The 16,180-nt window shown below is 42.9% G+C and overlaps 2 protein-coding genes across 2 annotated transcripts; one reads left to right on the top strand and one right to left on the bottom strand.

Annotated features, from left to right (window-relative positions):
• Positions 1–2,691: 2,691 nt before the first annotated feature.
• LOC119721768 (monocarboxylate transporter 12-like) lies at positions 2,692–6,499 on the bottom strand. Its single transcript, XM_038191727.1, has 4 exons — positions 6,082–6,499; positions 4,773–4,916; positions 3,802–4,605; positions 2,692–3,480 (listed from the first exon to the last, which is right to left on the bottom strand). Exons 1-4 carry the CDS (start codon positions 6,260–6,262, stop codon positions 3,359–3,361), a joined length of 1,251 nt encoding a protein of 416 aa, XP_038047655.1. The 5' UTR covers positions 6,263–6,499; the 3' UTR covers positions 2,692–3,358.
• Positions 6,500–10,978: 4,479 nt separating this feature from the next.
• LOC119721749 lies at positions 10,979–11,992 on the top strand. The gene has a single exon (XM_038191715.1). The coding sequence runs from the start codon at positions 10,979–10,981 to the stop codon at positions 11,990–11,992; it is 1,014 nt and encodes a 337-aa protein (XP_038047643.1).
• Positions 11,993–16,180: the final 4,188 nt, after the last annotated feature.

Here is a 16,180-nt window from a genome sequence, read left to right as displayed (position 1 = left end):
TCGCAGCTAGCCTTACAAGAAAACTAACCGAAACGCCCGGAATGTCAGCTATTTCTCTTAAACAAAGCGCGGTGGAATGTAAAACTCGCATGCTCGCTACGCCCATACATATTTGAGCAAAATTCTAGGCGGCGCGCGCAGTGCCAAAAAAAGTTTAGTTGGCCGCGAGAGGGCGCTAGGCAAAAAGCATGATCGCAATGGCTGCTCACATGTAATGACACAAACACAAAGTTAAGAAGTTATGAAATAATGCTGGAGTACATGGAGTAAGGAACCTGTCGGGTAAAAGTAAGTACTGAAACCCGACCTGGTTACAACAGTCACATGAGGGGGAAAACAGATGAGTCGCAAAGATAACCAAATGAAAGTTACATTAAAACTAACTGAATAACACCAAATTGACTGAATAAACATCTTACTTAACATGTTTTCTTCCCACTAGATTCACAAGTACAATTTCTAAAATGCGTATCAAAATTGTGAAGTTGAATTTACACTGACCTGTACAGATTATGTTCAAGTTTAAATTTCAGCAATGTGCCCAAGGTGTAATTACATTAAGAAAACTGCTAAGACATCAAAATATATGTCATGTCTTTACGTTTCAGTCGTGTGTGACTTAATCTGTACACGTATGTTGATAAGTTCACCGACAGTCACTTTTCAAGACTTCACTTCTTCCCTTCGGCTTTTCAAAATTCTTCAATTTCCAATTCTTTAATTTCTCAACATTAACATATTCAACAATGCACCTAATTATTCACAGTGATTGTTTCTAATACTTTATAACCGATTGACGATTAAATCACCAATGAAGTTTCACTTTTCTACAATGTATCACTTTAATATTAATCACAAATTGTTAAGTTTCTAAATTCATAATTTCAAATTCAATTCACTTTCAACCTTTCAGTTGGCTAACTCCCAATCCTCCTAAACATCCAAAACTGTTACCAATTTCTCTGCTTTCAAATTCTCAAAAATTATATTTAATTCTCAAATTCTATTGAACCTTACTTCTTTCTGATCAATCTCGGTCTTTCTTCCAATTATTCTTTCAATTAACTTGTAATTTAAAAAAAAAAATTACATGCACTTGTATATCAATCACACTTCATTTTGTTCGAGCTCTCTGAAATAATATCACTCTAAATACGGTACTTATTTTTAAAAAAAATCTATAACAAAATGTTGTCTACTGACACTCATTCAAACGGGCCTTGTTTTGTCGACCGTAAACTCCGTGGCAAACACTTGATGGCGCACTGTATTGTGAATAGCCCGATTTAACATCCGGGATTAGACTGTAAAATTATTAATATCCGGAATTCAACGAAAAAGTAGAAACGATTTCTTTCACAATAAACACGGGGGGAAGTGCACCGGAAAAAAAAATGAACATGTGCTGGACTGCATAGTGACTGAACTGTAACTGAACTTTGGTTTTTGTCCATGATGGTGTACAACCTATGCAACTGGCCTCACGCTCAAAGGTTGCGAGATCCCCCATCTTGTTGGATCCCTAGTAAAAAGGGCCGCATCATCTGCATATAGGAGGTCGGTAAACCTGTGGTCGCCTACATCAATTCCCAGTGTATCCTCACACTGTGACAGGATTGTGTCCATGGCTGAGCAGAACAGGGTTGGTGCCAGCACGCAACCATGCCGAACTCCGGAGGAAGTCAGGAAGGAGGTAGAGAGGCCGTTGCCAACCCTTACCTTGGCTCTGGTTTCCGAGTGTAGAGCTTTGACGAGATCTAAAATTGTGCCCGAGATTCTCTTTGAGGAGAGGATATCCCAAAGCTGGCTCCGGTCTACAGAGACGAAGGCTGCCTTGATGTTCACGTAAGCGACTGAAAGGGGGTGATTGTACTCATGGTGAAGTTCAGCAAGTACACGCAAAGCAAGAATTGCATCTGAAGTGGAACGGCTGGGAGTAAAACCTGACTGCTGTGGTCTCTGAAGGGAAATAAGCAGGGGGCGAATTCTGGCGAGCAGAATCTACGCAAACACCTTGCCAGAAATTGAAAGCCGGGTGATGGGGCGGTAACTGCTGCAAGCCATATTTGACCCTTTCCCTTTATAGAGGGGAAGAATTATACCATCTTTCCAGTCTGCTGGAACCAAACCTGAGGACCAGATGTTTGAATAAAACCTTATGAAGAGCCCTATTATGGGCATCTCGGTAGATTTAAGATACTCAGGGAAGATGCCGTCCTCTCCTGCAGCACGACCTGACTTTAACTAAGGGAATAAATATGTGTTCGGGAGGTATTATAACACTCTGTTTAAGACCGGTGGGAGTCTGGATGGGTGATAATTAACCGAGGCGGTAAAAAAAAAATCTTTTCGGTCCAAAAATCAAAACAAGTCAAAACTAGACGTTGCCAATCATTTTGTTTAACAATTTTACTTCATGTTTTACGAAACACCCCTCTGACTATAATATGGAATGCCCCTCCACAACTCGTTACCTCATAAAGACACTGGCTTGCGCGTCGCGCGTACTGCGCGATGTCGCGCAAAACGCAGCTGGGCTGGTGTAGTGTGAATTTCCGACCATGAAATCACTAATTCACTGGTAGTATTGTGCATGCATAAAAAAAAAGGTTAATTTTTCTGCTATGCTAAACACAACTTTTGTGCTAACTGTTAAGCAGCGCCGTGAAATTGGGCCCAGCAATGTCTTTATTATCCGTTTAAGACCGGCCACATGACGAGCTTTCGACCAATAGAAATGCGTAAACTGTCTTAGGTATGTATGAATTGCGAATAGCGAATAAAACTTTACCCAGAGACGGGGGATCGCAGGCGAGATCAGAGACCACAGATTCAGGAGGTTGGAATACATGTGGTCTGGGCGTTGCTGGTAGAAAGTTCAGAAACTTTTTGAAGAAAAACGTGTAAAAAACCTTCAGAGAAGAGTCTCGGGGGGGGGCAAATTTTAACGAAAACAAGAACTGTTACGGCTGACTTTACGAAATACCTAATGAATTAAATAATCACTTGTGACAATAAACACCAATAAAACCAAGATTGACGCAGTAGCAATAATGGGTCATGGCAACACGTTAATCAGACCGGAAGACCTGAGTGCTCAATATTAGCAGAAAATCGTGTGCCATGAAATTTGGCCTGTCGAGGGGATCGAGGCGCGTTCGTCGGTGCTATGCATCAACACCCCATCTCCCCCCCCCCCAAAAAAAGTAAATGAAATAAATAAATAAATAAACAAATATATAAATGAATAGCAACAAACAGTAATCAGCATATACATGTATAAGTACACCAGTTCACCGGATCGACACTGGAAATATCTGTATACTCTGTCCGAGGAGGAGACACTGGTAACAGCCCATCACAAGCCCTCCACCGTCTTCAGCAGTAGCCCAATAATGAGCGGTAAGAGGCAGATAGTTGGTACCAGGCCAATCACGATAAACGCCATGTCGTAGCTTCCTCTTGCTTCGTATATCAAGCCTATCAATAAACAATCAGACGCCAATATGATTAATAACTTTTATATCAATTCACATGCTGATTCACTGTTTTCTTGGAGCTTCGGTTTTCAAATAAAATAGAAGTTTTACGTCGGTAACATTATTTTGTCTTTAAACGCAATGTTTGATTCACTTGTTTTATTTATCGAGTCATTTATTAACACCATAATGAAAAAAATTGTACTATGGAAGAAGATCAAGCTAAAGAAATCATGTCTATATCATGTATCTCCATCAAATGTCTAAATACAAAATATTTGGTACAGTAAACCATCCTAGGAATGATCGGCATTTTACTTACCAGGTACGAAACCAGCAAGAAGTCCGGGTACGAAGAGGAAGACCTGACCCCATACGAAGGCGCTCACAAGTCGATCCATTTCATAGATGTCTCTAGTCAAGACGTCCTGGAGTGTGTACAAAGCGGCGGTAAACAACCCACAGATGAAGGTGACGACGGCATAGCTAGGGATGTCATTCACCCAGGGATCTACAACAAACGACATAGTCAGACATAAGCTGCTGACGATGATCGCTGTTGAGCATTTCATGATGCCTTGGTCGATGAAACGTGCCCAGAATATAGACCCAAGGAAATATCCGACGGCAGCTGCCGAGCAAAGAGCAGCTGCCACTTGGGGCGGGAAGCCCTTGACTTCTAGATGAGGAACGTAATACAGCATCCAAGCATTGAAGGCAAAGGACACTCCGAAACGACACATGAACGCAATCCAAAACTTGAACTCCAACAGTATTCCCAGATCTACAGCTTTTAAGAGATGAATAACAGACGCTTTACAACTCTTGTCGATGCTATCCTGGTGGTTATCTGAGGCTTCTGAGCTATCCATAAGAGGCTCGTACTGTGCTTTGCTGACTCTGACTAGGGCAGCACTTGATATTTGATGCATACTGATTCCAGCAATAAGCAGCGCCGCTCCTCTCCAGCCATATGTGTCAAGGAAAAGCTGCGTCATCGGTGCAAAAACAAGAAGGGAAAACGCTTGCCCAGCATGGCCAATCCCACAGGCCAAAGTGAATCGCTCACGGAAGTGGCGTCCTAGTAAGACTTTGTTCAGAACCATGATAATTCCAACGTTTGGTCCTAAAAAAAAAAGGATCCGGATGGTACATTAAAGCTATCTTAGTGATTTCCGAGCAAAGGTGGCGGTGTGTATACCAACCAAAATGAATTATTTCAATGTTTAACTATTTCAGATGTTAAAGATTTCTTTCTTTTGTATGTCATCATAATTCATACACAACACTTACCCACCATGACTGCCAATGCCAGAGCAATGTGAATGGTGGTTCTTGACAGAGAAAACAACAACAATCCTATGCTTTCCACTGCGCTGGTGACGATTAACAAATGTCGACAGCTGAATCTTTCATCCAACGGCAATGTTAGAAGACCTGAAATCAACCAGGGTATAATGGTAGCCATTTCGGATCGTCCATATGTCCTGATAATTATCCAGTCACCTATATGCCTCTGAAGATGTTTTTAAGTAAGGATATGTGAGTAGAATCCCCAAAATAGAATTTTCAAAAATAAGACAAATTTAAATATGCCAAAAACTGGGAATTAATATATTACATAGCAGCTATTTACGATCGGCAAATAAGTCACCCCTTCTACATATCTTCTCTGTGGCTATAAGAATATGTCTGCCAAGTTTGGTGCTTCGGACCAGCCGGTTACGATTCCGACCATAAACCACCTGACTAATGTGACACACGCAACATGTATCGTACATTGACTGAAAACGACAGGAAAAAAGTATGCGTACTCCGCCGTGTCCGATGTAAACAACCGGGGTTTGGGGGGGGGGGGTCGTCTTTTCTCGGGAATGGTAAAACATTAGGTTGGTTTCCTTTCAACCAGATGTTTGGAATAGAATAAGAAAACAATCTGAAGCATACATTTTCGGGGATTTCAGGATGCAGTTTTTAAAATAAAAATTATAAAATGGTTTTGCTACATTAAAGGGTTAATACTATACGTTAACCAACAAAAAAGCATATCGTATCATCTTAAAGCAGACGCTATACTTGACCTTCCAGGGTCACGCATGATTGAGCACCATTGTCTTGAAAACGTGGTACAAAATTTGACTTAGTTTACTTTCATGTAGAACTCGAAAAGTGTTGCGAGATGAAAGAGCACAAGCGCATAGGCAGGTAACAAACTGATATGACAAAATACACCCTTTATATAGGTATATACGCGTGTGAAATACAAAAGTCTACGATCCACACGTGTACAGAAGTCAAGTGATCATAACGTTGGTTTTACAAAGCAGTGGCCGTCCGTACGGGACTTTTCAGTGATGAATATGCAACTATAGCCCAAGATTGTATTTTTTCCGCGACCCAGTTGATCAACTGGGACCGCAAAACTTTCAATCGACGCCGGGCAGACATTCCACAATTTCGGTAGTTAACCGGCTGTCCGTACGTACTGGACTTAATCAACAACAGTTTCCGTTATTTGAACCAAAATAATTAATTCCAATGTGAACGCTGTTTCAGAATAAATTTGATAATCAAACTTTAAAAGAAAACGTTGCTGCTGTACCTCCAAAATTTGACGCTATTCCCATCAGCGAGGCAATAATGCCAATGATCCAGATGCACGTGGTGAATTGGTCCGTCAGCGTCGGCAACAAAATGCCCAGACTTTTGGCGACACATCCCCACATCAGATTGGCGGTGAATGAAAACAGGACGAGGAAACAACCATTTGTATCGAATTCCATGCCGAGGTTTTCGGGTTCTATATACCGCAGTACAAAGGTGTAATTCTTTCCACTGAGACTCGAACTTAAGTTTACCAACTGAGACTCGAACTTAAGTTTACCAACATATGTTATGATGATGTAGAACTAGGAGGCCCAAGACCAAAGTGGTTAAAATAGCCATGCAGCAAGAGTGTGTATCTATAATAGCCGCTAGACAGAACTGCGTACAATTGTTCAGAATAGAGTACGTTATGGGCCGTAGCTTAGCACAACAGCTGGTTCTATCATGGTCCAATGCTTTCACCTTCATCATGAAAGGAAGCCTCGAAATATAATAGCGAATAAGGGCATATATGACCTCGGCTAGGCTTATTGTGAAAATGCGTGACCTTTTATATCAATTGTGAAAAGGAACAAAATGATATGACTTTTCATGATAAAAATCATCTCAGCCTACACATGCAGGTGGATCCATGTTTGGATCAAGAGGGGATTATAAGCTACCGGAAAGGGGGGGGGGGATAGCCGGCTTGCTGTGTTTTCTGCATGATTTTTCCTTTCTTGCGGCCCAAGGTAGTGGGTGACCTCCCTAACCCCGTGTTACTTCGTGTTATCATATAAACACTCTAGCTACATGTATATAGAAAGAAAGTACCCTACTGTAAAAATACCAAACTACAGAGGTCATGCAGTCATGTCAAGCAGTCATGCTTCCAGATAGTCTCGAGTTCATGGGTCGAATGAATAAAAGCTAGCAAATGCTAGGAAGTTGAAGCTAAAAGTAAAAGCATTTACTTTGTAAAAGCAGTAAGAAAAAGCAAATCCTTGATTCCGTATGAATAAAACTTTTCCTTTACTGTTCAGCTTACTAGACAACAGGTAGCAATTAATAAATGCCCCTTACTGTTGGATTGTAAATGATTTGACATAACTTTTGTGGCCCATTTTATAGCTTTCGTGGTGTAAATGGAACTGGTTCAGAGCATTTTGACTAGAATTTGAAGGTCTTACAAAATTGAAACCGCTGCGGTCGATCGGTGCGGCTTATACGCAGGTGCGGCTTATACGCCGACTTCAAATCTTAATTTGCAGGTTTTTGCAGGCTGCGGCTTATACTCCGCGCGGCTTATATTCCGAAAATTACGGTAATTCTTTCCAGTAGGCGACCGAGACTCGAACTTAGGTTTACCAACATATTTTATGATGATGTAGAAGGCCCAAGACCAAAGTGGCTTAAATAGCCATACAGCAAGAGTGTGTATCTATAAAAAGCTGCTAGACAGAGTCATGGAGTGTAACTGCGCAGCTGCAGCCTCTGCAAAACCTATAGGGCGCCCTCTTCTGACAACTCGGATTGTACTTGTTGAAGGTAGCAGACCAGTAAATAAACTTCCATAGACCCCAATGGTAAATGCTCCCACTTCAAAAATTCGGGAAAAATACTCACAACTCTCCAAGGTGTTCGAGACGCACATCAAATTAAAGCTTATTGCATCATCTTTCATTTTCTTTTCAATTTTCGGGGGGTCAACTGATGACTTTTAGGAGAAATTTCCATCTGAAGATGATCACCCCTGAAAATAGTCCTGAAGCCCATCGCCATTTTGAAAAACGATGCCTACACTCCATTGCAAAATAGAGCGCTTTTAGGGTCCAAATTACATCAAAATTACACAGAACTGCAAGCTCCCAGTCCTGTGCACGGCTTCCACCCATATTTTTTACAAACCCTCAAGTTCATGGCCCACAGCATGCCCAAATACCGAAGATTTTGAGGGCATGCAAATCGTGATTTGGCCGGCGCAGGCAATTTCGGACCGATTTACTGGTCTGCACCCTGAAAGCACATTGTTTTAGTAGCCATCTTTATTGCATGTTTTATATTGTACTCCAGAGCGTCCAAAAAGGACAACCAGAACCTGATTGTTTTTAAGGCCTAAATAACCCCCAGAAGAAGCAAGGAGGTATTGATTAATGATTACTCATATCATTGAGGACTTTCTAGAGTCTTTTGAAGCGTTAGTTTATTCAGTTTTTATAAGAAAAGTACTGGACTCTCATTTATATGTTATTTGCATGTAAACATAGTGTAATTCCATGATATTGAACTTTGTATTTGGATTTGTTCTTGTAATTGCAGTTTTCATGGAGCTCTGCCACTTCATGTTTCGTATTCATTGGATGGAACTGTAGCCTAGATCACAGAGCCTCAATTATTGGAGATTATTTGAACTTGAGCCTGTGTGCTCTGATCCCTAATCCTTGAATCCTTGTTCTGTATTGGAGCTGTGTTACCAAACTACCATACTGAAGTGAGAGCTTTACAATACATTCTTGAAACGGCAAGCTTCTGTCGAGACCCTTGTTTATTTGTCTTCATCTTATCTTGCGAGACACTGCGCCCCCTAGTGGCACACCTTAACATAGGCCACCGACTTCATGCAAATCGATAAGGCTGCCGCTACAGTGAAAACTCCGAACATAACTTGAAATCATCAAGAACTACGTGATTAGCCTGTCCTCATTTGGAACCTGGAATGCTGAAACATTTTGAGACGAGACTTTCTACCCACTCACCTTAAATCCATCCTGGCTTTGATGTGTTTCCTGCGAAGAAACCGGAACTACATGTACCTGTCGTTCCTGTGTACTACGAGTGCGACAGTTTTGCGAATTTTCCTCTCACCGTCCCCCCCCCCCTGTCATTATCACTGCGAGAACAGCCAAGCAAGAGGACATGCACCGACACCGTAGGAGAGAGGGATTATTCTCTGAAGCTGTATTCTGAACTGCTGGTCCCAAGGACTTATTTGAAATAACTTTTGTTACACAATCAAGTTAATTTGTGTGCCTTGCGTATAATAATTATTGTAGATTTGCATCACAAATTGTAAGCATAAAATGGGAATGTTTCCATCAGCAGTAATTGTGTAACATACAGACTTGCATATTGCAGTATTGCGGAATTACAGTATTGCGGAATTACATTTGCTCATCATTGTATCATAACGTGTATTGTACATGCGTTTCATACATAACCTTTTTTTATATGTAAACAAAAATGGGTATGTGTATACTGTACAACATACATGTATCTTGTATGTACGTTTAACCACTGTTTATGTGATGGTGCATACTATTAACATGAATGTACATTGATGCATACATTTTCACTTGAAGGTTTATCCCAGTACAGTAAATAGGTTCTGGCCATGTCACGCACAGACACAGACGAAAGCAATGCTGCGACTGCCAAGGCTGAAGGAGGTGAGGATGGAATCATGGAAATGGAGTCGAAACCGCCCGAGAAAGACAACTTATAGAGAAGGGTGGCAAGTCAGCCTACATGAGCGGAGGTTCCGAAGTTCCCTGTCAGCCTGGCATAGATGTGCCAACCAATTGAAGGAATTATTATCAGATTCAGATCATGTCTCTGCAATTAAAGCTGGACGAGATGCCATGCATAAAGCCATGCAACAGCTGCAGGAGTCAAGTCACCAACTTGAAGAATTGCAGGCAGCAGAATATTGGGTCAGTGAACTTTGTAGAAAATATGAGAGGACTGAAGAAGAAAACCATCATCTTGTGAAAAGAGCTTGCAAACCCATCATTGACATTGAAGATAATCTGCGTGAGATGAGATCCAGAATGTCTGAAAAAAGTCATTATTCAAGACGATCTGCAAGCTCGAAAGGTTCCGGTGCTATTGACAGAGCTGTTGTTGCTGCTGAAGCTGCAGCCCTTAAAGCCAAGCTGAAATTCGCTGACATAGAGGCAAACAAACGAGCAGAATTGGAACTTAAGAAAGCAGAACTCGAGCAACTAAACACAATGAAAGACTTGCACGCTGCAGAGGCAACATTAGAGGCAATTGATCAGGCACAAGATCAACACTTGTTTGGCTCCCAAGGGAGCCTGGCTAGTATACCTGCACAAGAGAAACGTGCCCTTGTTGCAGATTACTTGATGAGACGAGGGGAGCTTAAAACAACACCTGCATTTTGCATGAAGCCACCGTCAGATGCGAACAACCATGCGAACAATTCTCCAGTAGATCGAGATGCCTCACACTCCAGCATCTAAGGCAAATGTTGAGCAGCCAATGACAGGATCTTCGATGTACCACCCTCAGACCATGCAAACTTCAGACAAGTGTGGAGCCACTAAACCTGCCAGCAACTCTCAAAACACTACTGAGAGCACGAACAATTCACCACCTCTCACATCTACAACCCAAGTACATACTACTGAAGCGGTTTCAAACGAACCACAACAGCAGCTGATAGACTTTACCAAGTCCCTTGCGAAGCAACTGAGCTTAAGTCGGCTGCCCCCTCGAGAACCAGGAGTGTTTGTGGGTGATGCACTTGAATATCCCAACTGGAAAAGTGCATTTGAAACACTGATAGAACAACGTGGCATCCCCTCATCAGAGCAACTCCATTACTTGAAGAAATACACTGTAGGTGCAGCAAGAGGGGCAGTTGAAGGCTACTTCTACCTCACTGCCGACGATGCATACGACCAAGCAAAGAAACTACTAGAGAAACGCTATGGAGATCCATTTGTCGTCGCAAATGCCTTCAGGGACAAAGTGGATTCTTGGCCAAAGATCCCCCCTCGTGATGGAATAGCCCTGCGAAACTTTGCGGATTTTCTGATACAGTGTGAAAAACTGCCACAAGGACCATTGGCACCTTAGATGTTCTCAACGATGAACGCGAAAACAGAAAGATGCTCTCCAAACTCCCTGACTGGTTAATCGGCAGATGGGCCAGAAAGGTTGCGGATAAGAAGGAACAAGATGGAAAGTTTCCTACCTTTTGCGAGTTTGCTAAGTTCATTGAAAAGGAAGCAAACGTTGCGTGCAATCCCGTGACCACCCTGCAAGGCCTGAAGGGAGATGACAAACGATACAAGTCTTCAGAATCTCACAGCAAGGCTGACAAGAATGTCGAAAAACGAACTCCAGGAGCTAATTCCTTTTCTACCAGAGTAGATGAGTCTCCATCCAAGGGGCAGAAGGGAAACCACATGCAGCAATGGAAGGAGTGTCTTCTATGCAACAAGACCCACTACGTAGACTCCTGTCCTATCTTCCTGTCTAAGGAAATAGGCGAGCGTAAGGAGTTTGCAAAGAAGAAAGGCTTATGCTTTGGATGCTTGTCAAAGGGGCACATGTCAAAGTACTGCCGACGAAGACTGACCTGCAGAACTTGCTCTAAACACCACCCTACATCCCTGCATGGCGACACCAAGGAAGAGGTCAAGATAAGTGTGAACTCAAGTGCAGAAGGAGCCCAACAAGAACATAAAGCAGTCAGCTCAAACACTCGAATAAGTCTCTTCAGCGGAGTTGAGGATTGCAGCCAGAGCTCAATGACTGTTCCCGTATGGATTTCCCATTGTGATCGACCAGGACATGAGCGACTAGTCTACGCATTACTGGATACACAATCTGATACCACATTTATCCTAAGAGACACATGCGATGCTCTTGGCCTGGATGGACCAAAGGTTCATCTTCTGCTTTCTACCATGACTGCGAAGGAGCAGAGGGTATCAATCCGCAAGATTAATGGACTGCTCGTGAGAGGATACAACAGTGAGACCAAGATTCCACTACCAGGTGCATACTGCAGAGAAGCCATTCCAGCTAATCGTGATCACATACCGACGGCAGACATGGCCAGAAAATGGCCTCACCTCGAAGGAATGGCAAATCACCTGATGCCTGCAACAGAATGAATGGGTTTATCATCCCAAGAAACCGGGGAAGATTCGCGTGGTGTTCGATTGCAGTGCACAGTATAAGGGAGAGTCCTTGAATGACCATTTACTTCAAGGCCCAGACCTAATGAACAGCCTCGTCGGGATACTCTGCAGATTCCGATTGCGTCGAGTGGCATTCATGTGCGATTTCGAACAGATGTTCCACCAGTTTAAAGTCGAAGCAAGGCATAAAGATTATCTGCGATTCGTATGGTGGAAAGATGCCAACTTCAACAACGAACCTACAGAATACCGAATGGGTGTACACCTCTTCGGTGCAGTTTCATCACCCGGATGTGCAAACTTCGGCCTGAAACAGATCGCAGAAGACTACGAAGCTAAGTAAGGCTCAGATGCTGCAGACTTTGTTCGACACAACTTCTATGTTGACGACGGCCAAAAGTCAGTCCCGTCCACATCTGAAGCTGTCACCTTGATCAGACAAACCAAAGAAATGTGTGCACAGGGCGGACTACGACTGCACAAGTTTATCTCGAATTCCAGAGAGGTCATGGAAAGTGTACCACAGGAAGACCGAGCCAGTAATGTGAAAATTCTTGACCTCCTCCACGATGCCCTTCCCATAGAAAGAGCACTCGGAGTTGAATGGTGTGTGGAATCTGATGCATTCAACTTCCGCATTATCTTGCGAGACAAACCTTTGACGAGGCGTGGAATTCTTTCCACCATCTGCTCCATCTACGATCCTCTTGGCTTCGTTGCTCCAGTCATGTTGGTGGGCAGACTCATTCTTCAAGACTTGTGTAGAGTTCAAGCTGACTGGGACACCCCCTTGAATGAAGAAATGAGCTCACGCTGGGAAAAGTGGAGAAAGGACCTACCTCTTCTAGAGAAACTCAAGATTCCACGATGTGTTTGTCCGATTTACAGCCATACGTGGCCCAATGCGGGTGCTGAGGTCTGACCAGGGAACAAATCTAGTTGGCGCAAGGTCAGAACTAAAGCGAGCACTAGAAGAAATGGATCATGACAGGTTGCGACATTCCTCATTGAATGTGGGTGCGACTATCCAGAATTCAAGATGAATGCTCCTACAGCTAGTCACACTGGGGGCGCATGGGAAAGGCTCATTCGGTTCGTGCGAAGAGTTCTCCAAGCTCTCATGGAACACTCGGGAACCCAGTTGGATGACGAGTCTCTCCGAACCTTCATGTGCGAAGCAGCAGCAATAGTGAATAGCAGACCATTATCGGTAGCCACTCTGAATGAGCCCACCGCCTTAGAACCTCTGACACAACCACTTGCTCACTCTGAAATCAAGTGTGGTTCTGCCACCTCCTGGCGAGTTTCAGCGTGTCGATGTCTACTCCCAAAAACGTTGGCGAAGAGTGCAGTATCTAGCCAATGAATTTTGGAATCGCTGGAAAGGGGAGTTTGTGCAGACTCTTCAAGCAAGACAGAAGTGGACACGCAGGGTACCTGACGTCCAAGTCGGAGATGTTGTCCTGATTGTTGACAACAATCTACCCCGAAACCAGTGGCAACTTGGTAGAATCTCCGAAGCTATTCCTGGCACTGACGGCCAAGTCAGAAGAGTGAAGCTTGTTGTTGCCGACAGATCCTTAGATGTCAAGGGCAAACGAACACGACCAGTGACAACCCTAGAACGCCCCATCCAGAAGCTTGTCTTGCTTCTTAAGAGTCAGGAGCACTGGGTATTCCCCATCGGGGAGCCTTAGTCCCAATTTAGAGTTTCGCGTTGATGAGTTGTGTTTGACCAGTGTTCGAATTATTGAACTTAGATTTGAAGAGCTCTTTAACTAGTCGTGTTTTTTAGCAAGTTGTTGAACAGTAGTTTATACCTTTTGATCTTAACACACAAGTGACGAGTAGGAATAGATATCCAATGTCAGTTTGTAATAAGGCTTTGAATTGGAAAAATTAGAAGTCACTAATTTTGGGGAGCCATGTAACTGCAGCCTCTGCAAAACCTATAGGGTGCACTCTTTTGACAACTAGGATTGTACTTGTTGAAAGCATATTGTTTTAGTAGCCATCTTTATTGCATGTTTTATATTGTACTCCAGGACCAGAGCATCCAAAAGGACCACCAGAACCTGATTGTTTTTAAGGCCTAAATAACCCACAGAAGAAGCAAGGAAGTATTGTTTAATGATTACTCATATCATTGAGGACTTTCTAGAGTCTTTTGAAGCTCTAGTTTATTCAGTTTTTATAAGAAAAGTACTGGACTCTCATTTATATGTTATTTGCATGTAAACATAGTGTAATTCCATAATATTGAACTTTGTATTTGGATTTGTTCTTGTAATTGCAGTTTTCACGGAGCTTTGCCAGTTCATGTTTCGTATTCAATGGATGGAACTGTAGCCTAGATCACAGAGCCTCAATTATTGGAGATTATTTGAACTTGAGCCTGTGTGCTCTGATCCCTGATCCTTGAATCTTTGTTCTGTATTGGAGCTGTGTTACCATACTACCATACTGAAGTGAGAGCTTTACAATACATTCTTGAAACAGCAAGCTTCTGTCGAGACCCTTGTTTATTTGTCTTCATCTTATCTTGCGAGCCTGAGCCCCCTAGTGGCACACCTTAACATAGGCCACCGACTTCATGCAAATCGATAAGGCTGCCGCTACACACAAGGGCGGATCCAGAACACAATTTTTGGGGGGCCAAAAAAAAATTTGGTCCCCCCAAAAAAGTGGGTCCAAAAAATTATGGCGTGGGGTTCGGGTCCCGCTTAAGGGCCCCCCCAAAAAAAAAATTGGATTCTAGATGCTCTGTGGTGCGATCTGAGGCAATATCTGACCAATTTAACCAATGTTTTTTCAGGAAAAGATGGTGGTGTACTCATTGCCTGCCTTTATTGCGATGTCATGAAAAAAAGAAAAAAATGGTTTCGTTTTTGGGGGGGCCATGGCCCCCTTTGGCCCCCCCCCCCCGGATCCGCCCTTGGCTACACAGAGTAACTGCGTACAAAATTGTACAGAATAGAGTCCGTCATCGGCCGTAGCTTAGCACAACAGCTGGTTCTGTTTTCGCGTTCGTCATGAAAGGAAGCCTCTTTGATAGCATAAAAAGGGCATGACCTCGGCTAGGCTTATTGTGGAAACTCGCGACTTTCAATTGTGAAAAGGAACAAAAGGATATGACCTCATGAAAAAAATCACCTCAGCCTACGGGCAGATCCATTTTTGGATCAAAAAGTGGATTGAGTTGCCGGTGGACGATATTTTTTCCGTACACATGGGCGTATTTTGAAGTACGTCGAGTCGCAAGTCAGGTTCTCGGACTTTATTTTCCCTTGAAAAAAATCCTCCAAACCACCACATATTGGTAAAAGAAAAAAGTTCCAAATGACTAACAAACCTTTATAAGAGAAAAAAAAAAGAAGAAGAAATTCAAAGCATCCAATGGGAATCGAACTCACACCATCGGATTTGTTATCCAATGCAGTATCCATGACACTACACACTCTCAAAAAGATATGTAAAAAATAATTAGGTTAAACTTGTTATGTAAAATACACGCCGGGAAAAAAACGAAGTCGAAAAACATGTAAATTGTAAAATACATGTTGAATAAGAAAAGCAGTCAGTTTACCTTTATTATGTAAAAACGTACTGCCATCAGGTAACACTCAATTTATGAAACACCCCTCTGACTATAATAAATGTCCATCTACAACTCCTATCCTTGTTAGGAGTGCGTTCGATTACTTCCCCCGCGCTTACTCGTGCAAGCGCGACAGCGTTCGATTTACCTCTCACGTGACTTCTCGCGCTTACTCGAGCCTGGCCCAAGTAACCGACTCGGGTAAGTATCCCATAAGGCCATGCAATAAACATGGCTGTCGGCGGGCGCCTCAGACCGTGTCCGAAACGGGTGGGGGGAAAATGTTGCAACCTGGCGCCACTTTTTTTCTTTATATATCATCTCAATGAAGGTCATTCATTGCAAAAATGACGATAAGACGTGCAGCTACTTTCGGTCTTTGAAGATAACATTTTCCTCAAGCTCTTTGTGATTGTCATACCGTCCCCAATCCATAGCAGTTCTTGGACACTTTGCAAGATAAGATACAACAGTACAGGATGCGTAACCCATGGCGTATGTATTCATTCCTGTATTCATGCGTGCATACTCGCCGTGGCCGAGCTGTGGAATACAGGTCAACT

This window comes from Patiria miniata, unplaced genomic scaffold (assembly GCF_015706575.1).
Source record: "Patiria miniata isolate m_02_andy unplaced genomic scaffold, ASM1570657v1 HiC_scaffold_14, whole genome shotgun sequence".
NCBI lineage: Eukaryota > Metazoa > Echinodermata > Asteroidea > Valvatida > Asterinidae > Patiria > Patiria miniata.
This window is presented reverse-complemented; position numbering and strand designations above follow the sequence as displayed.

Coding starts and splice junctions, on each gene's coding strand:
- LOC119721768 (XM_038191727.1), bottom strand. CDS start 6,262: ATGGAATTCGATACAAATGGTTGTTTCCTCGTCCTGTTTTCATTCACC. Junction 4,606..4,772: donor GGCATTGGCAGTCATGGTGG/GTAAGTGTTGTG, acceptor TTTTTTTTTTAG/GACCAAACGTTGGAATTATC. Junction 3,481..3,801: donor TCTTGCTGGTTTCGTACCTG/GTAAGTAAAATG, acceptor GTTTATTGATAG/GCTTGATATACGAAGCAAGA.
- LOC119721749 (XM_038191715.1), top strand. CDS start 10,979: ATGCTCTCCAAACTCCCTGACTGGTTAATCGGCAGATGGGCCAGAAAG.